General features: G+C 39.1%; 1 protein-coding gene across 2 annotated transcripts in view; it reads left to right on the forward strand.

The window, feature by feature from the left end:
- The window catches only part of Fgd6 (FYVE, RhoGEF and PH domain containing 6), a 132,171-nt gene that overhangs the window by 80,641 nt on the left and 27,136 nt on the right, over positions 1-24,394 (forward strand). For both annotated transcript variants that reach the window (XM_029563092.1, XM_008832077.3), the window contains exons 6-8: positions 887-1,038; positions 4,589-4,745; positions 7,865-7,952. In XM_029563092.1, coding sequence (XP_029418952.1) covers positions 887-1,038; positions 4,589-4,745; positions 7,865-7,952 — 397 coding nt within the window. The remainder of the gene's footprint in view (positions 1-886; positions 1,039-4,588; positions 4,746-7,864; positions 7,953-24,394) is intronic.

Below are 24,394 nucleotides of genomic sequence, written 5' to 3' on the forward strand. Positions count from 1 at the left end.
TCAAGAGAGGAAATACTATCTCTTTAAGTTTGATTTGCCTAGTAAATGAATCCCTGAAGGGAAAACAGTTGGAAGTAAAGAAAAAGCCTAGTGAGTGTCTTTAGGATTCTGCTTGAGGATTTAGAATGTAAACTGTTACTGAGAAGGATCAGATCTTTGTTTTTGAGTCCGGGGTTGTTGAAGAGATTCCACTATTATTTTGCTTAGAATTTGAGGCCTACCCTCAGAGGACAATGAAACTTAAGCAAATATTTACCTCCTCCCCCACCCTTTCCATGTCCACTGCTGTGGTGTTATTGACCTATGTTAAAACATGGCACTAATAGTCTTAGAACAGAAGATGAAAAATATGTGAAGAGAGAAGTTTTTATTCTTGATGTGTAAATCATGAGTTTATTGGGTGGTTGGTTTAGAGGGAGGCGAGAATGTAAGATCCAGAATTTCAGTGCTTTGTTGGCTCTGTATACCAAATATATTGCAGTTTTATGTGCAATACCTAATTAAATATCATTACTAGTACTAAACTAATACTAATTGCATAGCTATTACACCTAGTTAAATGAACAAACCAAGGAAACACGTAGTAGTAAGTCAAGAGCAAAGTCTTAGATCCAGGATTCTGATTCATATAAATGCCAAATTCAGAGATCAAAATAAAAGATTTAAGAGAAATTTACTCTTAAATTATCTATCCACCCCAGCCACTCTGTAATTATGAAAACATTCTTATCTAGGTAAATGAGACAGGAATAAATGGGTACTTTCAATTTGTAATTTTGCACAGATAATATAGCTTTGCAACATAGATTGGCTTAGGGAAGTGGGTGGCTAGCTTTTTATGAAGTGATATGTATGCATACTGATTTTTCTCTTTGGGCTATAATAGGATTTTCGGGATGCTGTGGCCCATGCTTCCAAGCAACTTGGGAAGCCAGTGATTGATGACCGAACCCTAAACCAGATCCTGTACTACTTACCTCAGCTCTATGAACTCAACCGGGATCTCCTAAAGGAACTGGAGGAAAGAATGTTGAACTGGTAAAAGTGAACTGAGTCCATGCTCTCCAGTGCTTAGAACTTCAGATGAAACTATGGAGGCCCCACCTGGAAGAGGGAGTTGGTGTTCCTTATACTGAGTTCTTTCAATATATGAATTTTCTTGGCAATGACCTATAGATTGAATATTTTCTATGGTCAGACACACTGAATTTAAATACATATCTTTATTTATTTATTTTATTTAATGTGTATGCATGTATTGCCTGCATGTAGGTAAATGCACCCATGCCGTGAAATGCCCGTGGAGGACAGAAGAGGCTGTCATATCCCCTGGAACTGGAGTTACTGACAGTTGTTAGCTGCCATGTGGGTGCTGGGATTCAAATCCGGGTCTTCTGCAAGAACAGTCAGCGTTTTTAACCACTGAGCCATCTCTCCAGCCCCTAAATACATATCATTTTAAAAATTGTTTAGTGTTTGCTCAGCCCCATGATCTGTTTGTTTTTTTGAGACATGGTTTTACTTCCTGATACAGCCCAGGCTGTAATTTTTTAAAGTTATAGTAGGAATAAAGTATAATTATCCAAATAATTCCTATATATTTTATCTTTTACTCCTCATAAGATTTTATTTTAGTATTAATCTGAACTGGCTTTAAAAGATAGGCATATTTATATAAGCAAGTGATATAAAAAGACTTGAATATGTCTTTTGTTTTCTATAATATTGTTTTTGCAAATACTAGATGCTTCCTTAGATTTTAGATTTGTAGAAGATATTAAGCATTCCTAAGAACCAGACTAAATTAATGAAAGAGACAGCTAACACAAGTCTTTGGATAATGTTTTTTTCTATTTTTTTTTACTCATTTGTTTTTATTTATTTGCATGTATTATGAATGTTATACCTGCATGTGTGTAAGTACATACACCTGTATCCTGCAGTGCCCACAGAGGACAGAAGAGGGCATCAGATTCCCTGGAACTGGAGTTACAGGTAGTTGTTAGCCACCATGTGGGAGCTAGGATTAGAACCTGGGTCCTCTGCAAGAACATCTAGTGCTCTTAACTGCTGAGCCATCTCTCCAGCCCCTGGATAATGTTTTTTGGTTTTTTTTGTTGTTGTTGTCGTTGTTCTTTGAGACGGGTCTCACTACATAGCCCTGGCTGGCCTTGAACTCACAGAGATCTTCATGCTTCTGCTTCTGCCTCCCAAGTGCTGGGGTTAAAGGTGTGCACACCAAACTTGGCTGGATGAGGTATTTTCTATTATTTTTTTCCCCCACTGCACCTGATTGAGCAGGCTTGTAATCCCAGATACTTAGGAGGCTGAGGAAAGAGAATCACAAGTTCAAGGACAGCCTGGGCAACATAATGAGTCTCTGTCTCAAAATAAAAAGTAAAATAACAGGCTGGCAAGATGGTTTAGTGGATAAAGACTGTTGCCAGCAAACCAGATGACTTGAGTTCAATTCACATGGTAAAAGGAGAGAACTGACTCCTATAAATTTTCCTCTGATCTCTACACAGATACCCCCAAATAAATGAATAAATAAATAAATTAAATAAATAAATAAATAAATAAATAAGAATTTGGAGTAAAAAGAGCTAGGAATTTACGTTTATGACTTGTCTAGCATGCAAGAAACCTTGGATTCAAATATTTATTTGTATTAGGCCATTTAGAGCCCCAAATATTCTATACGGGGCTCACTATGTTCATGTTTGTTTTTAACAAGGCTAGTTTAGGAGCTCACATTGTTATAGAAATTATAGAGTTTTCAGGGCTAGAGAGATGGCTCAGTGGTTAAGAACACTGACTGTTCTTGCAGAAGACCCAGGTTTGAATCCCAGCACCTACATGGCATCTAACAACTGTCCATAACTCCAGTTCCAGAAGATCTAACAGCCTCTTCTGTCTTCTGCAGGCATTGCACAACACAGGTACACTTACCTACATGCAGGCAATACACGCATACCCATAAAATAAAAATAATAAAATATTTTTAAAAAATTACAGAGTTTTCAATTCTAGGACCAGGTAAAGACAGAGCAGTCTTTAGCTATAAACTGAATGTTGAATGTCTGGGTTAGGACCATTTCTTGGTGATACTGAGGTGATACTGAGGTGGTATACTACATTTCTTTGCTTGGGAAACTTGGAAGCCGAGGGTACCCTGGTGGCCTAGAAAGCTGTGCACCTTACTGCAATGTGCTACACCTCTGCTCTGCTATCATGCAGAACATGCTTAGCCAGTTAATGGTTCTTCTCCGTGGTCTCGAGGCCACAGATCATGTTCTGCTGCATAACTAAGGACATGGTCTGAGGCCACTGATTCTTCTAGATCCATCCACTGCCTGCTGGGAAAACAATTTTGGTGGGGGAAAGCCATGAGAAACAAGGTGCCTCCTGCCATGCTCAGGGAATCTGCCCGCATCTTTCCACCCCACATGATAGTGACAGCATATCTGCCCCACAATCATCTGAGTTTTTGAAATAACATTTTTCCATTGCCTTTTTTCTCCTTTTAAATGATGTCACACTTTGTAGCTCAGCTTATTCTAGCCTGAAATTCACTAGTTCTAGGCTGATCTCGAACTCATGGCAGTCCTACCTCAGCCTCCCAAGAGGTGGGATTACAATGTGAGCCACCACATCTAGCAAGTATTCATTTTGGGAGCAGGGGATTAAATATTTACTGTGCTAATTGGTAATTACATAGAGAGGATATCAAAGTACATAGAATAGACAGGTCTTGCTTTCCGGGAGCAAACATTTTATTGGGGGAAGGACCAGATAAATAAATAAGAAACATCAGAAACAAATTTTGATCTGAAATTGATAAGATACTAAGGTGCTGAGTAAAGATTTGATGTTGAAAGAAAGCTCTAAGAAAGTGGAACATGGGCTGGAAATTATATATATAAAACTCAGTATTAGAGTGCTTGCCTAACATGTAAGACCCTAAGTTCAATCACACAAACACACACACATTGGAGCTTGTACCCCTGGAATGGAGGAACTCCAAGGGTTCCATATTTCCAGGGATGTGGAAACATTAGTAAAAGGCTGCAAAGTAGGATTGAAATCTGGTATCATCAAAGAATGTAAAGAAGAGTTGGAGAACAGTAGGAAAAGGGAAGAGAAGCATGGCATGAATCAGATAGGAGCAGTAGTCCTTGTGTGCCTTTGTATGCCAAGGTATGAAATTTCTTTTTATCTTAAGTGCACTAGAAGGCCTTTGGAGCTGGGTATATTCAAGTAGGAGCAATCAAGGCCAGTCTGGATACCTTAATGAGTTTGTCTCAGTAAAGAAAAAGAAGGCAACTGGGAGTCAGCACCATATTTTTTAGACTCTAGCTGCACTGAGGAATGGGATAGAAGGGGCATGGATGGAAGCAGGGAGGCCAATCAGAGAACTGGCAAGGTCAGGACAAGATGTGTTCTTGGACAGAACCAGTGGTGAAGAGCAGGCATCCCTCAATGTCTTTGAAGAGAAAAGAACGACAAGAATGACAAGCTGATGGTGTAGATACGTCTTGGACACATTAATGACTCTTTTATGTTTTTGTATATCCTCTATCCATAGGACTGAACAACAAAGAATTGCTGATATCTTTGTAAAGAAGGGACCATATTTAAAAATGTATTCCACATACATCAAAGAATTTGATAAGAATATAGCTTTGCTGGATGAGCAGTGCAAGAAAAATCCAGGTTTTGCTGCTGTTGTTAGAGAATTTGAGGTATTTGCCACCATTTAATGTTGACCATTTTTGTCTTACATTTTTATAAGCCTTAATAATCATTTTAGTCATTGAAAACAAAGCGTGCAAACAAAAGTATATTAAAATATAATCCCTTCTAAACCAAAGAGGGAACTAATCAAACAAAACAGTGAAAAAACTCAAATAGTACAAGACTCAATTCTGAAAATCTGTTACTGCACATTGGACTGTTTTGACTTGAAAATATAATATTTTGATGAGAGTGAGTTAGTAACAATGTCTCACTCCATAACAAGGCTGTCATCAAACTCCTGGCATTCAAGTCTCATCAGCTAGTTGTGTTGGCTCATGCCTATAATTGTAGCACTTGGGAAGCTGAGACATGAAGATCAGGCATTCAAGGCTATCCTTAGCTACATAGTGAATTTGAAGCCAACCTGGGCTATATGAGTCCTTGACTCAACAAAACAAAGGCCAAGAAGATAACTTAGAAGGTAAAGGCTCCTTCTGCCAGGCCTGATGACTTGACTTTAATCCTCAGGATCCACAAGTGAAGGGGGAGAACTGACTCCCAAGTTGTCCTCCGACCTCTACATGTATGCTGTGGCATTTGTGTACATGCAAAAATAAATAAATAAATTAATTAATTAATAAATAAATAAAGTATAACAAAAAAAGGTCTTTAAAACCCCTGTGGTAAAATATACATATCACAGACTTACTATCTTAGCCATTTAAAAAAAATTATTACTTTAATTTTTTATGTGTATGAGTGTATAGCCTGCATGTGTGTAAATGCACTCATTTTGTACAGTGCCCATAGAGGTCAAAAGAGAGTGTCAGAACTGGAGCTATGGACAATTGTTAGCCACTCTGTGAGTGCTGGGAACCAAACCCAGGTCCTCTGTGAGAGCAACCAGTGCTTTTAACCACTGAGCCATCTCTCCAGCCCCAATATCTTAGCCATTTTAGCATACAATTCTGTAGTGTGAAGTACGTGGACAGTGTTATGCAACCACACTTCTGAAACTTGCTCAGTCTTGCAAATTGAAATTCCATGGCCATGAAACATTAACTTGCCCTTCTCTCCCTGGCAATCTCCATTCTGCCTGTTGTTCTGATTAATTTGATTATTTTAGGAAACATTGCTTATTTTTAACTTAACCTTTCCTGTCATTTGCCTGACAACTTACCTACAGTAATAGAAGAGAACATAATTTATATTTTCTTTTAGATAAATAACACAGTATAATGTCAATTAAGGGAAAAAAGTCACTGTTTCATATGTCAGATAAAGCTTTGTGTTTTGATTGAAATTTCTGAGGTATACAAGCTTGATGGGGGATAAAATCATATTGTACATTGTTACCTGGGCTTATTTCAAGCCTGATAGATAGTCAAGGCTGAACCTGAACCTTGGTATACCTGCCTCTACCTTGCAAGAACTGATATTGCATGTTTAAAAAAAATTAGTTTACTTCTACTTCATCAGTTTGAGTTACCATATTTTAGTATTTATTTCTCTGTTTTGAAACTAAAACAGTCAGTAAATTCTAGTCACATAAAACTAGAAATGAAATTTTCAAAAATATTATTTGTAGTATTGCTGATTTTTTTATTTATTTTTATTTTATGAATATGAGTTTCTACCTGCACCCATTTAGGCAGTACCCATGGAGACCAGAAGAGGATGTCAAATCCCCTGGAACCAGAGCTACAGACAGTTGTTAGCCACCATGTGGGTGCTGGGAACCCAACTCCTGTCCTCTGCAAGTGTAGCAAGTGCTCTTAACTGCTGAGCCATCTCTCTAGCCCAGTATTGCTGATTTTTAATTTTGTACAAATTCATACAAAAGACAAATAATTGGACTTTAAAATCATTTGTAGTCTTTTCTTTTCCTCTCTATTACTGTCTTAATGTTATTTTTAAAAAGTAGTACTACTAGGTATCATGGCACATGTTGAAAATCCTCTCAGAAGGCTGAGGCAAGAAGATGGAGAGTTCAAGGCCAGCCTGAGGCACATAGACCTATCTCAAAAGAGATGCAAGAACATACTCCCCTGCTCATTTTGATCCTGCTACACAGTGAACTCTTGGGCTAGAGAATGGGGTGAAGCTCGGGGATGGGCAGATATCTGCTCTACACACTAAGGAACACAGTTTTGTTTTGTTTGTTTTTTTTACGTGTATGCGTGTATTGCCTGCATGTAGATAAGTGCACCCGTGCCATGCAATGCCCACAGAGGACAGAAGAGGCTGTCGGATGCCCTGGAACTGGAGTTACAGACAGTTGTTAGCTGCCACAATGAGTGCTGGGATGCGAACCCGGGTCTTCTGCAAGAACAGTCAGTGTTCTTAACCGTTGAGCCATCTCTCCAGCCCCAGGAAAACAGTTTTAAAGATAGAATCAAATGCCTTTATGGTTAGGGCAGAATGTTCCAGAGCTCATGAGATAGCTCAATAGAAGTGCATGTGCTTGGCATTTTCTAGAATCTATCCCCAGCACCCCGTACCCCCCAAAAGAAAAATATTACAGAGTCAAGTGTTCCTATATACACTCTGATTTGGCTGTTTTTCATAGGACTATTCATTGATAAAGATTTTTGCATCCTTCAGTCTTCTAAGAGAAGGGATTAACTTAGCAAGATTGTTCTTATCTTTAGTTTCTGCAAATCTCGCCACTACCCAGTTGTTATGATGAATATATTCCCACATGGCTCTGATTATTGTTGGAGTCCAACTCCCAGTAGTTTCTTATCTGCTTCCTTATTTTGGGGATCATGCATTCTCTTGATTCCTTGGGGTTTGTAGTTAGGACTGTGCTGGCAGATGCCCCTCTGAGTAGAAGCTGTCCAGTATGAAATGTATCTGTGGGCACTATGCTCTGCGAGAGGCTTGTGAATCAGTGCTCCTTGAGAGCAGGTGGCTTCAGAGACCTACTGGAGAGGCCAGCTTGCCTTGCCACATAACAGTTGCGCCTTACGGAAGGAAGCATCTCTAAGAATCCCTTCCAGAGTTGCTGGCTGTTTAAAGTTTGGCTTGAACTTGGATGCTTGAACCTGGATTCCTTGCTTCTGGGGAAAAAAAAAAAAAAAAAAGCTGGGTTTATTTTAAATACATTTTTTTTTTCTTTTAGATGAGCCCTCGCTGTGCCAGCCTGGCCCTGAAGCACTATCTGCTGAAGCCAGTCCAGAGGATCCCTCAGTACCAGCTTTTGTTGACAGGTAGGGTCTCCAGTACAGTACCAGCCAATTGACCCCATCTGCTCTGCCATTCCTAAGCATTTTTCTTCTGTCACTCTAATAACCACTCTGCCTAGTACATGGATTACATCATCTGAACTGCTTGTAGTTCTTTGATCATCCAGCATCGTATTTACCTCTGGGCATTCATGTAGGTAATGCCTTTTCTTCTGAACATCTTTCACCACCTCAACCCACATCCTTGTGTCATTTTACATGATTATTAATCCCAAGAAGGTCTTTTCTCAATTGCTCAGGGCTCTAGAGAATCTCTCCCATATATTTGCTTAACACTATCATGGCTCTAGCTACTGTCCTCACAGGGTTGCAGTAAGAATCGATTAATGAGCTAATGTGCATAGTCCTTAGAATAGTTCTTTTGACATGGTAAACTCTAAATGTTAACTGCTCATAGTAGTGGTAGGAATAACATTACCATTTTTACTTTGGTACCTTGGCCATCATTTGCAGGATTTTAGACCTCTGTCTAGTTTACAAGAGAATAAAAGCTATGATTTAGATGAAGGCAATGATATATTCTGGTACTTTTGTTCCCTGACTCTATAAACTCCCCATAGCTGTGCAAATAATACAGTATCATTTTTGTAGATGAAATAACGTGCTTATAAAGATTAAGTGGTTTGACATCACAGAAAAAGCTAATATACATCATCTTATCCAAGCATACTATCTAGCACATACTGCTAAATCCTCTGAAATATTTGCTGAAATTTATTGAGTGCTCAGCGCCATAATTAGGTCACATGCTTCTGCACACACACATACACATATGCATTAAACTTTGTATCAAAATGGATGTAAACAGTGAAATGCTACCACAGTTCATTAGTGGTTTTTTTGTCATTTAGTGTAAATAAATTTTGAGATACTTTGTTCTAGCTATTGTCCTTGAAAAGTGATGTTCAGCCAGGCATGGTGGCACACGCCTGTAGTCCCAGCACTTGGGAGGCAGAGGCAGGCGGATCTCTGTGAGTTCAAGGCCAGCCTGGTCTACATAGTGAGTTCCAGGACACCTGGGGTTACAGGGAGACCCTGCTTCAAAAAGACCAAATAAATAAATAAATAATAAATAAATAAATAAATAGTGATGTTCATGCTGTCTCCTTAATCAGTTTCTCTTAAACCAAGATGGATAAAGGAGGAAGTAAGTGAATCATGGAAAAGCAGGATTTCCCCCATTTCCCTTGTCAACAGAGGCCTCAGGCCTTCCCAGCTTGCTTAGTGACAGACTACAACAGAGAAGGCTTTCTTTCAGCCCTAGGACCTGCTACCTGAAGTGTGTCAAGGCTTAGTTTGAATTTTATCTGTCAGTTAGGTAATGGATTTGCCTCTGGAATAATAGAAAGCAAAGCAAATAATTTGAGGGGATCCTGCCCATATGCAGTGCCTCGTCTGCTTTGGGCCAAGATCATGAATTCACAGGACAGGAGCAAGCACTGATACACGTATAGTGTTTTTGCTGGATAAATCCGATGCTTTGTCATAAACTAGCTATTGAAGAGCATAGGCTATTTCCACAGCTGGAGAGTAAGTAGTTTTTAGTGGTAATAGACATCTGTGACTTCAGATGTGAGAAGGATCAGGACACTGAAAATGTGATGTAAATAATAGCTTTTTCCCACACAGTGGTACTCTGCATAGTAAAAAGTTGCCTATGTTTAACTTAGATTGCTTGCTAAGTTGTTTTGGGTAGAGAAATGAGAAAGCAAGTCTTTAAAGCTGTGTGTGTTGGGGAGGTATTTTTCTTTTTTCCGAAAGACACAGTTTGTGTAGCCAGGCTTGACTTCAAACTACCTAGTCTCTTGCCTCAGCCTCTCCAGTGCTATGTTTATAGGCATGCATCACCATACCTGGCTTTTTAATTTTCTTTTTATTTACATTTGTTTACTCATTTATTGTGGTAAGGTATGTGCATACAGTATTACATACAACTCCATTCTCTCCTTGCACCACTTAGGTCCTGGGAATTGGACTCAAGTTATCAGTCCTGGTGACAGGCACCTTTATCCACTGAGCCATCTCACTAGCCCATGCCTGGTTTTTTGAAAACTGTTTTTAAGAAAACAGATTTGGGGTTGGGGATGTAGCTCAGTTGGTAGAGTACTTGCCTTGTATGCATGAAGTCCTTGGTTCAGTCCCCCAACACTGCATACAAACTGGGCATGGTGGCACATGTTTGTAATCAAAACAGATTTTATTTGCCTTATAATACCAATATCCTGTGAGCTTGGTCTTTACTTTTAGGTTTGTTTTTGGTTTGTGGGTTTTCATACTTTGATCTTGCTTTTGTTTGAGTCAAGGTCTTGCCATGTAGTCCTGACTGGCCTGGATTAAGCAGCCCAGATTAGCTTCAAAGTCATGTAATCCTCCTACCTCAGCTTAAAAGTTCTGGAATTGTAGGCAGATTTATTTTCAGATTTGATCTACCTCTAGTTTAAGATTAAACCAGTTTCCCATACATCCATTATTTAATTGATGCACAATACCATGCATATAGATCCTCAGTAGTTGTGGATTCATTGAGCGGCAAAGATGATAGATGGTTTCATAGTTACTTTTCTGTTGCAGTGATGAGACACCATGTCCATGGCAACTTATAGAAGGAAGAGTTTATTTGAGCTATGATTCCAGAGGAATTAAAGTCTGTCTTGGTGGGTAGGCAGGGTGACAAGAGATGGCCGGAGCAAAAGCAGAGCACTTAACGTCTTCAAGTAGGCACAGGAGGCAGAGAGCAACTGGAAATCCCTCAAGGCTTAAGAACGCTCTACTTAAGAACTCTCTAAGTCCACCACTAGTGACATGCTTCCTCCTGTAAGGCCACACTTAAGAACTCTCTAAGTCCACCACTAGTGACATGCTTCCTCCTACAAGGCCACACTTTCTAAGACCTCCCAAAACAGCGCCACCAACTGGGGCCAAAAATGTCCAAATACTTGGAGCCTATGGGGGACATTCTCATTCAAACCACCGCAGATGATTTGTTTGAGGTCACAGTCAGACTAAAGGAGGTAGCAAGACAACATTCTTTTTCCTCTGCCTTTTCTTGATTCGAACTCTTCTCTTCTATACCTGACCTGAAGTCCTCCATTCTCTTTAAAATCATCTCTGATTTCTTCCATCTCTTTGACCCTTAGTTGTCAGTGCCTTGTAATACGTAAGTTACACAATCTGAAATATTGATTTCTTAATTTGATTATAAACTTTTTAAGGATAGGAGTATATTTTATGTCTATAATTTAGTGTATTCCCCTCAAGGGAAAGAAAATTAGATAAGTTTTACATACTGTGAAACTATTCAGGGAATAATCTTGATTGGTTTTAAACTGGGTTTAAATTATCTATTAGTTAAAAGTTTTAAAATTTCAAAGATGTGAAGTGCATTAGAGAGGCTGTCTTCTCCTTAAAAGGAAAGCTCTGCTAGAAGGTGGAATGTCCTTCCCGAACCTATACAAATCATATTAGTTGAGGCACTTAAAAGTACTGTGATCCCGGGGCTGGAGAGATGGCTCAGCAGTTAAGAGCACTGACTGCTCTTGCAGAGGACCCGGGTTCAATTCCCAGCACCACATGGTGGCTATGAACCCTTTGTAACTCCAGTTCCAGGGGAATCCGACGCCCTCTTCTGACCTCTGTGGCATTGCACGACACGGGTGCACTCACATACATGCAGGCAATACACTCATACACATAAAATAAAAATAATAAAATCCCCCTGGAACTAGAGTTAAGGACAGTTCGTAGCCACCATCTGGGTGCTGGAAATCGAACCCGGATCTTCTGCAAGAGTAGTCAGTGCTCTTAACCACTGAGCCATCTCTCCAGCCCCTAATAAATAAAATATATTTTTTAAAAATTACTGTGATCCAGAGAGAAACAGGGATGAATACTAAGATTTTTATTTATTTATTTTTATTTTATGTGTATGCATGTATTGCCTGCATGTAGGTAAGTGCACCCATGTCATGCAATGCCCGCAGAAGATAGAAGAGGCTGTCAGATCCCCTGGAACTGGAGTTATAGACAGTTGTTAGCTGCCATGTGGGTTCTGTTCTTTGCAAGAACAGTCAGTGTTCTTAACCGCTGAGCCATCTCTCCAGCCCCCTAAGATTTTTTTTTTTTTTTAAGCAGGGTCTCACTGTGTAGCCCTGGCTTACCTAGAACCCAGTGTGAAGACCAGGCTGGCTTCAAACTCAAGAGATCTGCCTGCCTCTGCCTCTGCTGAAACTAAAGGCATGTACCACCACACTCGGCCCTCCAGTGCTTATTTTTATGATCTGATTATTCCCAACTGTAAGAGTATTTTCTAATGCTGTTCCCAAAACTTCCTGTCTGTGTGCTTGGGTTTTTAGCTTTTTGGATGGATGGGTGGGCTGGTTAGCTGTCTCTTTTATTTTATGTTTTTTTTTTCTGAGTCAAGATCTCATATAACACAGACTGGCTTCAAACTCTGTAGCTAAGCCAGGCCTCAAATTCCTTATCTTCTTGCTTCCTCATTTAGAGTTTTAGAAGTTCAATGTTAAGCCTTAAGTTTGCATTAATTATATTAATTAACTTGGGCCCCATGTTTGGTAAAGCAAGCTCAAATGATTTAATCCTCTCACTAACCTTTCAAGTAAGTACTTTTTTTCCATTATAGAATTTGAAGTAATTCCAAATAACAAAATGTACAGGAGTAGAAAGGAAGAGTGAGCCTTTATTTGAATCAACTCCTGATGTCAATTTATTATATAGGTTTTTTTCAGAGCAGGGGAAGGATTCCTGCCTGACACAGTATAAGTACATTTGTACCTGCCTTGGTTTCTTGACAGGGGAAGTTTGAGAAATGCATAGATGAGGGATTGATGAGACAGGATATTTTCTTTTAGAATCTTTTTTAGAGAAAAGTGAGTGGAAATCCCCAGAAGCAGCAGTCTTTGCTACTGTTTGATCAACTATCCTGTTTTTCCTGCAGGGTTTTTTTTTTTTTTTTTTTTTTCCCAACCTAGAGAACTCCAGTTTCTGCTAAAGCTCTCTCTCCCTTTGTTTTAGTGAAAAATTCCAACCGAATTCTTGTTAGGAAGCCTTGAGGGTATAGTTCAGTAGTGGAGCACTTACCTAGCATGTACATAGCCATGTCTTGGACCCCCAACACCACTAACACAAATACTTGAATAAATAAACTAATTCTTTGTAGCATTTTTTAAAGGTCCACTCAAAACGATATAAAAGGATGCATACAGTTGTGTAGTGATTTACTTAATTTAAGCCTGAATGCTTGTAAATTTTACTTTGTGTTGGCTAGTCATGGCTAATACTTTAGAGTCAGGCTTGATCTTTATGTGTATCAGGGGCTCAGATCCTAGTTGAAGCTGTGAAGAGTGGGAATTATGAAGCAGCAGAGAGGAAGAAACAAACCCTGCTATAGAAAGAGTATTGATCTAGCTCATATTTCTTTTTTTCTTGCCTCTTCAAGAAAAGACTATCAGGGTGTGGAATAGATCCTGACATATATCAAAGACAGGTTTGGGGAAATGAGAAGTTGCTCCTTATTATAAGGTTCCAAGTCCTCCTGCAGTAGCACCATGAGTGTTTGCTGGCTGGCTGGCTGGATCACTAAACAAGCTTCAACACTGAAAGCATGTGTCCAATTACTCAGGTACTTTCAGAGGTTCAGAGGTTCTTTCCCTCGCCCTGTTGTGATCCAGGTCAGGTCTTTCTACACCCACACCAAGTTGCAGAAATATTTTCATACTGGTCATGCCACTTCTTAGCACATGCCCCTTTGTAGGCTAGCAAATCATTACTTAATTTCTCTGCGAAAGGCACACTTTCATTCTGTTTACTAGATTCTGAGCTTTAGTTTATTTTTTACTAGTAGGGATTGGTCCCAGGACCTCATTCATGCTATGCAAGTATTCTATCACTGAGCTGTATCTCCAGGCTTCATTCTGTTTATTACAGAGTTGACAGCATATTTATCTCAGTATCAAGACCATACTTTATAGCCCAGAATTATTCAAGTCTTACTTAACTTTGCCCTAGTTATAGTAGGCTTCTCACTGATGAAACGTATCCTTCCAGGCCATATTCACTCATTCATTAATCATTCATTGAGCAAGTATTTATAGGGACCAGCCCTGACCTGGACACCTGGGCACTGGCAGACAGCACAGCAGTGACCCCTGTCCCATGGGTCTTACAGTCTCCTTGAAGTTGTGTCCAACTACTTAGGTTTCCATTGAGCTCTTCACCTCTCTCTAAAATATGCATGGATCTTGATACTTTTCTTTGAAGGGATCTTTTATATACATAAAATATGTAAGTAGTATATACATAAAAAAACAAATCCTTTTTCATCTTCTATCATCTGGAAGTGATCCTTTCAGATTTTTTGTTCTCTACCTGTATATGTTACATTAGTAGAATGTTCAATAAAGCCTTTTATTTGTGGAAAGTTTATTACACAAGTTCTGAAAGAAAAATCAGTAAGGATCACTTTGGAGAAAGTATACTGAAAAATATAATTTAAAATTCCTCTGAAAATATTTTCCACCCTTTCAGTTAGTGAGGAAAAAGCAGTGCTTTGAACTTTGATTCAGTATGGTTTCTTTGATCCTGTTCAAAATATTTATATTAAAAGTTGCTTTAACAATATATTACTTTTTCTATAGTCTTTGCCTTTCATCTGAGATGGCATTAATTCCCTATATGTTTTATAAATTCAAGATATCCCATGTTGGTAGGAAATGGGATATTAAAAACATCTTTTACAGTATTCTGAAGCTATAAATTTGAGGGATGAGCAGGCTAATACGTAGATTAAAAATATCAAATTAATGGATTACTAAGAAAAAATCCTTACAGAGAACACATGTCAAGTATTTTGTTTTAAAAATAGAGCTAATTGTATACATCAAAAGTCATTTTAGTAGGGGCTGGAGAGATGACTCAGCGGTTAAGAGCACCAACTGCTCTTGCAGAGGATCTGGGTTCAATTCTCAACACCCACATGGTGGCTACGAACCATCCTTAACTCCAGTTCCAGGGGAATCCGAAGCCCTCTTCTGACCTCCGCAGCATTGCACAGTATGGGTACACCTACATACATGCAGGGAATACACTTATACACATAAAAATTTTTTTTAAGTCATTTTAGTAGAGTGTGGTAAATAGTGTAATCCCTTAATCCCAGAATTTGAGGAGCAGAGGCTGGTGAGTCTCTGTGAGTTCAAGGCCAGCTTGGGTCTCATAGTGAGGAACCTGTCTCCAAAGAAAAAACATCATTTTTTAAATACTATTTAAAAGCTTGATTTTTAAACTTTTAAAAATGGAGAGCTTGATTTTTAAAAATTTTTAAAAAGGGACTTAGACTCCAAATAATGAATTTAGTTTCTCATGAACCCAAAGGCCTTGATAGGAGGCATTTCTTTCTTGTTAGTTAGCCCAGTTCTTGTGCTGTTGCAATTCATATTTAATTATAGTTTTAAGGAAAGCATTTTAAGATCTACCATTACATAAATAATATCTGAAATATTTTAATGCTGTGGTGGAAAGACCTTAAAACCAGCAAAGTAAGCACATTTTATCTACCTGTTCTTATACGTGAGCTTTTGATGGTTTGTTTTTGTATTTTTGAGAGAGTCTAGTGTAGCCTAGGCTGGCCTCCAATTCCCTGTGTAGCCAAGGATGATCTTGAACTTCTGATTCTCCTACCTATACCTCCCAAATGCTGGGATTACAGGCATGCACTGTGGCATGTGGTACTAGGGATCAAACCCAGAGCTTTGTGCATGCTAGGCAAGCAGACTACCAGCTGAGCCACATCCCCAGATTTATGCCAGTTTTTGTTGTTGTTTTGAAAGGGTCTTATGTAACCTAGGCTAGCCTCAAACTCACTGGATAGCCAAAGATGACCTTGAACTCCTGATCCTCCTGCTTCTACCTCTCAACTGCAGGGATTACAGTAGGCTGTGCCACTTCATATGAATAAATGTGCTTCTTTGGTACTGAATTAAATAAAAAGATCTGGTAGAAGATAATTACCATGATTTTGACATAGTGCTATGAGTAAACAATATTTTCAGTTGTCTGCCCCAACTATAATGTGCCATAAAAATATCTCGGATTTCCATGGTGAAGGCTAGAGTCACAGGATTATCAGTGTTTCTGGGGTTTGCTGCCAGTATTCATGTTAGGAAGACATTCTATATTTCATTTAAAGGTTAGTGAAAATAAGGTCCATTTGTGTGCTTGTTTTTATCCGTGCAAGATTGCAAATACCCTGAATTCTACCAGTGGTGATTACTTACTACAAAGCCATTCTTTCCTCAATTCTTAGTGTGAGTTTGACCCAGATTCTCTGCAAGTATCCACATGACTCTGTCGCTGGGCCTTGTTTTGGTATAGATTAGTGAGCAGAATTTGTTGCTAGAATTTCTCTCACAGTTTTTGTCAGAGCTATGGACTCACAAGAGACATTCCCATTGAAGAAAACACTGAAATTCAGCTAAATTTGAACTCACTGTGGTGCTTATATTTGCTTTATTCTTCACTTGACTGTTAAATAGTAAAATATGCTTGTCTCCTTAAACCCAGATTTGCTCTTTGTTGATAGAGTGGTAGGAACAAATATGGATAAGATTTTCTTTACACTTAAGTGTGGATAAATGTGCCAACGCCATTTCTACACTCAAGATTCTCACTTGATAAACTGGCAACCTTGATTGGAAAATGTGTCCATTAAGAAAGAGCCTTAGCCAAGTCAAAATAATGGATGTTTACTTTTGTTGAGAGACTTTCCTATGAATTTGACTCCTCTTGAGTGCATTCTGGATATGACTAGCTGGTCTAAAAAGGGTCTTAGGGAAGGTTCTATTCATTGTGAGATATGCTTCTAAATTTTATCCCAGGAGGAGCTTGGAGGCAGGTTTGGTTCATGAGTCCTTGAAGCTGCCATCTCAAGACCAGGGTTGTCGAAGTCTATTATAAGCAAGGTCTTTCTCACTGCTTTGCCCTGCATTAGGGTGCTCAGTTGAGGTCCAAGTTCAACCTGCCCTCTGTGACCATATTTTGTGTACCAGTAAGGGACTCCATTGGCCCAAGAAAGGGGCCTTCTCAAATTCACAGGAAGTTGTTTCTTTCATTCTAAGGCATGAGCCTGGAGACTGAGAGCCCAGAAATTTCCCCTTTTCTAACGTATACAAACACCACCTTTATAAAAGGCAGCCCAAGGCCACATATTTAGGGACTAAAACTGAACTGATACTTGAATAACAGAAGAATTAGAGTCAAGCCACACCACTTTTCAATTAAATATAATGTTATCAGTGGTTGGTGAATAGACCAAGTGTTTCTGGTTTCTTGGTGTCTTATTCAAGGAATTGAAATAAGTGCAAGGTAGCAAGAAATGTCATTCAAAAGCAAAGTTATAGTACAGATTGGAATACATAGTCAAGAGTGATAGGAAGCCGCATGAGTGAGAAGGTACTCAAGGGTCCCAAGTTATTGGCTGGGTTCTTTTATGGGATTTAAAGATAACTAGGGGCTGTAGTTTGGGTGGTTCCCAATATGTATAGAGGATTTTTCCTAAAAGTTGATTCAGATGACAATTTTCCTTAGTGTAAACATACCCAAAACTAGGGCAGGCCGAACAGATCCCCAACTCTCATGCCCAGATATAACTGGGAATATATTTAGAAACTGTCCATGTTTGATGGTTGTTAGGGAGGAGGAACTTATTCTATTCAGAGTGGAGTGGACATGCAATGATGCAGGTGGGAGGTCCTGGGTTGCTAGGTACATTGTTCAGAGAGAACTGTGTGTGTGTGCAGTACATGTAGGTGAGACTCCTAGGCTGCCAAGTGCATTATTAGAAGAGACTTTTGTGCACAGCTCAAACCAAGTAGAGTCCCAGGTTGCTAAACTATTCCCTATTCTTGCCTGCCTTGTTGAAATCTTCAAAATATCATCTCAATTGCTTAGTAAATTCTGAAGCAAGAAGTGGTAACTAAAGTTTAATTTAGTCCCCCTTGAATTCAGCAAACAAGCCAGGCATGGAAGCCGAGCAAGAAGATTCTAAGTACAAGGCCACTCTGGACTGCATAGAAGATCATGTCTTAAATAAATAAATGAGCCAGACCTGGTGGTGCACGCCTTTAATCCCAGCACTCGGGAGGCAGAGGCAAGTGGATCTCTGTGAGTTCAAAGTCAGCCTGGTCTACAAAGCGAGTTCCAGGCCAGCTGGGGCTATAGGGAGACCCTGTCTCAAAAAGACCAAAATAAATAAATAATAAACAAACAAAATAAATAAATGAAAAATGCACACACAAATAAATTCAGCAGTGGTTGATTGACTGTGTACCATACCTTGTTGTAGGTGCTTGGGATATAAGGATTAGTCAAGGCTCCTTGTCCTAGCCAATCCCATAGCTCCAGCATTTGTGATACCTTGTGCTGTAGAATTGTCACCTTAGCTTCTAACGTTAACAGTGCGTCATATTCTCATTAAGATTAGCTTAAAATTTTGGAATTTTATAGATACATCTCAAAATTATTTGGCATATAACAACAAATAGAAAATTATTTAAAATATTCTGGGAAGGAAACTCCAGTTAACACATGTTCTAAAACATCAACAAATAAAAATATGCCATGCCTTTGCAAAAATAAATCTGCCGATTCCAAGAGGAGAATAATTACTCCATCTTTGGAATGAGTAGACAACTTGAACTAAACCTTTATATCACATAAGGCAACAGAGAAAAGATTGGACTGTTTATTGAGATACCCTGTTATTAATGTGACAAATAAAAAATCTATTCATTAATGCATATGCTAAAAATAAAATCAAAGGCCGGGTGTGGTGGGGCACGCCTTTAATCCTAGCACTTGTGAGGCAGAGACAGGCGGATCTCTGTGAGTTCGAGGCCAGCCTGGTCTCCATGGTGAATCCAGGACAGCTGGGGCTACAGGGAGACCCTGTCTCAAAAAGATCAAAAAAAAAAAAATCAAAACAAAATATGAAGAGTTAAGCTATAACCAACAGAAAAATATAATGCCCCCATTTATTAGAGCCCTGAAGATAGGGCTTGGAGAAAAGATGGTTTTCTAGGTCCAGAAAAACAAAGCAGTTATAAAGGAAAATATTCATACCTTTAAGCTATTTTAAGTAGTGAAAACATTATTTAAAAAGAAAGTTATTAATTGCTTGGACTATATTATCACCAAAAAGCTAAAGCAGTCATTAACTGATACTGATAATTCTCATAATATTTTCATTTGGGGGCATGGGTGGGAGAGATGGCTCAGCAATTAAGATAACTGGCTGCTCTTACAGAAGACCTGGTTTTAATTCCCAGCACCTACATGATGGCTGGGAGTTTACAACTGTCTGTAACTCCAGTTCCAGGGTTAGTCCTACACCCTCTTCTGATATCCAAGGGCATTGCATGACACAGGTGCACCTACCTACAAGCAGGCAATACACTCATACACATAACATAATAAAAAATATAAAAATTTATTTTTTGATTTATTTTTATTTTGTGTGTTTTGCCTACATGTATATAAGCGCACCACATGCGTGCAATGCCCATGGAGTGCATCAGATCTGTCAGAACTGGAGTTATAGACAGTTATTAGCTGCCATTGGGTTCTGGGACCCAAACCCAGGTCCTTTGCAAGAGCAGCAAGTGCTGCTAACCATTGAGCCATTTCTTCAACCCCAGAGATTCTTTTGCAAAATAATAATTTTTAAAAAATATTTTATTTACTATTTTTATTTTATGTGTATGAATGTATTGCCTGCATGTATGTAAGTGCACCACATGCATGCAAGGCCCACAGAGGTCAGAGAGGGTGTTGGATCCCCTGGAACTAGAGTTAAACATTTTTTTCATAGTAATCCCAAAGAAGTAATTTCAAGTATGAAAAAAGACAAATGTATTAAGATCGATCAGTGTTGCTTAACAACTAAAATAATCACACTATTTATCCAAATTCTTAACTTTCAGGAGTGAGATAGGATGTTATTTATAGCATATAATCTGTTATGCTTGGATAACAGATAAAACATTATCGGGGGTAAAACAGAGTAGAAAATTATACATATTGTTAAGTCAGATCAAGCACTTATAAAAACATAAGCAAATACTTTAAAATTGTGCTTATTCTTGGCATGGTGGCACACTCCTGAAACCCAGCACTCAGGAAGCTAAGGCAGAGGCCAGCCTGTGCTACATAACAACACCCTTGTCTAAAAAAGAAATCAAGCTGGGTGTATATGCCTATAATCACAATACTTGGGAGGGTGAAGGTAAGCCAATCAGGAGTTAAAGGCCAGCCTCAACTATAGAAGGAGTTCGAGGAGGCCAGCCTGGGCTACATGAGAACCTGTCCAAAAAAAAACAAAAAAATCTTGCATATTATTTTAGAGAAATGTTCGTGGTTTAAGTTTTATCCATTATTATTTAACTTACCAAATTTCTCATAAACATTTTAGAATTAAGTATTCTTCACAATATTTAAAACTAGAATCATTACAGTGTGGTCCAATTTAATTGCTTCTCCTCCAGACAGGGTCTTCCTATTTTTTCTCAGTCTTGTAATCCTGCTGCTTCAGTCTCCTGAGTAGCTGGGATGTACCACCAAAGCTGGCCAGCATAATTCTTTCACATATCCCCAAGTACTACTGTTGGGACAGGTGACCCTCAGTAGTAGGCCCTAGGTTTGATCTCCATCACCATAAAAATGAATAGATGAAATAAAAATAAAATGCTTTAAAAAATATCCCTTGGCTAGACATTACTGGACGAAGAGAGTAAGAATTTCAACCTTCTGATTTTAGGAAGGGCTCTTGAGTACTTCACCAAGCTGCCTTGAAGATGTCAGTCATGTAACTTGACACTTACGTCTCTGTTTTGATATTTCAAATAGTCTAGTCTTTGTTCAAAGAGCCAGGGTAATTTTAAATTGCTTGTTTCAAACTTTGAAGCTTTGTAAAATGCTTTTTGCTTAGATATTTTTCTCAGGATCCTGTAATTCTGTATCTGTGGCTAGGATCACTCCATATTTATGGAGGAAAGAAGAAACTTGGATAATACAAAGCAAGCCGTGTCCTCCTATTCAAAGCACTTGACTCTGGAATGTGACTCCTTCAATGTGTTCATTTCCTGTGGACTCTGCCACCAACTGTTCTCAGTACATAGTCTGGGAATCAGGATGCTTGACTGCAGAGAGCCCCAGACCCCCACCACCCGTGACTTAAGTTTAGTAAAGTTTAGCTGAAGTACTTCTGAGTAGGTTCTAGGAGTGGTAAGGCTTACTCAGAGCCCTACCATAGAAATTTTAGAACGCTAAGATGTAGTAGTTTAGGGGCTCCATCCTTTATCCTGGACCTTATATGAATAGGAAGGTAACTTGCATATCCCTAAGAGTTGCACATGGTGAGCTTCAACTGAATCTGTGTTACTCCCATTAAAGGACATGAAGCAGGAGTTAATTAACTTCTGTTAGTCCATGATGCCACCTGGTGGTCTAAGAGTGCATTTATGGCTTCCATACACCATCTTTTTCTATCTGCCTTTTTTTTTCTTTTGACACAAAATGTTGAACTCCTGATCCTCATGCCTTCACCTCCCAAGTTCTGAGATCATAGGCATGTGCCACCACCCCTGGTTCTTTTCTTTCTTTGATTAAAAAAAAAAATCTAGCTGGGCATGGTAGCATGTGCCTTTAATTCCAGGGGACTGGGGTGGAGGGGCAGTGTACTAGGTGGGCAGATCTCTGTGAGTTTGAGCTCAGCTTGGTCTACATAACAAATTCTGTGCCAGCCAAGAGCAGCATAGTGAGACCCTGTCTCAGAAAGACAGGAAAAAAATATAATAATCTCATTGCCTTTTGAGACATAAAATATTAACTGCTCTTTAAATAATAATTTGTCTATGCAGAGGTAGGAAAATCATGATACTACAAATCTAACCTGGTAAACTGAAGTGAGTTTCCCCCATTATTACTCTGAACACTTCTCTAGGGCTAGGTCCTAAATGGTAGGTGGTAACTAATTTCCAAAAGTATGCAGGCATGTCTCTCTGGCTTCCTTTCCTGGTTTCACCTTGGGTATGGCTAGTCCCTGGCAAGAGGTGGTTTCTCACCTAACTCAGAGGCTCATCAGTCATCCTCATGCTGCAGCCAAGATCTGCTGATTCATAACTGTTTGTCCTGTCCTCTTTGAAAAGGTAAAGGTTGTTAAGAGGATATTTTGTATCAACATGCCCTAGAGGCATGTATCTGTGGATGGGTGGGTAGACAGCTAAGTCATAAAGTTGAATTGTAGAGACCATTAGCACCTTTTAAAAATGTGGCAGAAGGCTGAGCTTACTCCATTTCTTCCTTAATTGGTAATGGTGTTGCAACTTCTTTTGCATTTTCTGCTCAACAAATGTATTCAAACCATGTTCCTAAGAGCTCCCGTTTATAGGCTAGCAACCTAATCTGACCACAAGCCAAAACCAAACCGTCCAAACAGACCAAAAATGCAATTTAGAAGCTTATCAGGCTCAGGAAAACGATTCTAGGTCAAGGTTTCATAATATGCACATCTTCTAGTAGCTTTTCTTGGTAAAGAAATGTCTGTATTTGTATAATATACTTTTGTAGAGGAACAAGAATTGAAAACAAGACCTTGTCATGAGTCTCATATTTAAGGAAATCTGCTTTCCTGTCCAGATTCTTCAGGCAACTAAAAGCTTGATGAAAATCACTTGAGCATTAGAAGTACCTATTAAGACCAGGAAGTTTGGGCTAGTGAGATGGCTCAAGGAGTGAAAGTTCTTGTTTCCAAGCCTGACTACTGTAGTTTAATCCCAAACCCACATGGTGGAAGGAGAAAACCAGCTCCCCTTAAGTTGTCCTCTGACTTCCACATGAGCACCATGCATGCAGGAACAACCACCCCACCCCCCACTGCCTGCCATACACACAATAAATAAATGTTTTAAAAAGAAGGGTAAAGTTTGTTTCAACACTAACACTTGCTTTGTTTTTTGAGACAAGGGCTCACAATAGCCCAGACTAGCCTTGAATTTACCATTCTTTCACTTCAGCCTCTCAAGTACTCAGATCATAGGCATGACGACTATGTGGGACCTCAATCCTGGTGGTTTTAGCCATAACATGGCTTATATATAGAATGCATTCTGAGTGGAGTCAAAGTGAGAAAGACTTGTTTTGTTTTGGGGTCTCCCTCTCTATTCCAGGCTGGCCTGAAACTCACTATGTAGTTCAAGCTGTCTTCAGGCTTCAGGCAGTTTACTGCCTCAGCCCCTTAAAGTTCTAGAGCTATAGATGTGATCTACCACAGGTGGCTTAATAAACTTTTTTTTTTTAATCTTGGGAAGGCTAAGCATAGTGTTTAAGCAATTTTTTTTCTTACATATTTGGCCCTCCAACCTGTGTGTTCAGATTACTCTAAAATCTAAATTTCTAGTGACCTTCCCTGGTAAGATGGAACCTTTGTCATGCTTCAGGGACACTTGATTTGGTGATATACACACCTCACCAAGTTGAGGGCCAGTGCTATTTATAACATGCATGTCCAGACTCACATGGGATGTTAGATCACTGTCTTAGAGACAAGAAGTTTCAGCAGGAGGATGTGTATGTATCAGTGCACTAGAAAACTGGCACTGATATCAAGTTTCCCTATGTGTCAGTTATCATGGCATCATAAATCTACAGACTGAAATATTATCTGTTCCCTGATACTGCTAAATAGAGTTTGGGACTAATAATATATTCATTTTTCAAATATGACTTTTTTCTCATTTTCTGCACTCCTACTGCCATTAGAATTGATTTTAGCCTTTACCTTTTACCAAAACTAAGACATAATCCTGCCTCTAAACTAAAGTTGGAATTCCAAAGAGTAGCTCCATACATGTAAGAACCTGGGTCCTGTCTCCAACTTAAGAAAAAAATTCTAAATTTCATTACATATTCACTGTCTCCTGTGTGCAAAGCCCTTGGCTAAGAACTTGTTGAGAGAGAGGAGGAGGGAGGAAGAGAGGGGAGGGAGGGAGGCAGGGAGGCAAAGAGAAAGAGAGACCTGCAAATGACAGAAGTCATGGAGTAACTGTCATGTAATATCCTGTTCAAGGAGAAAACAGTTCTTTCAAATGAAAAGTTTTATAAGAGAGGAACAATTTAAGAAAAGCCTTGAAAAATATCATTTGAGGGCTGCGGGTATAATTCAGTGGTAGACCCAGATCCTGGGTCCTGGTTCCATCCCCAGCAAAACACACACACACACACACACACACACACACACACACTCAGAACATCTGTATTTTTTTTCCCTTTTTAACTTACTGTCATTGTCACTTTCAATCACTAAAAATATAGTTTATTAAAAACAAGGTGGCTGGGGT

This window comes from Nannospalax galili, unplaced genomic scaffold, assembly GCF_000622305.1.
Source record: "Nannospalax galili isolate Female #2095 unplaced genomic scaffold, S.galili_v1.0 scaffold734, whole genome shotgun sequence".
NCBI lineage: Eukaryota > Metazoa > Chordata > Mammalia > Rodentia > Spalacidae > Nannospalax > Nannospalax galili.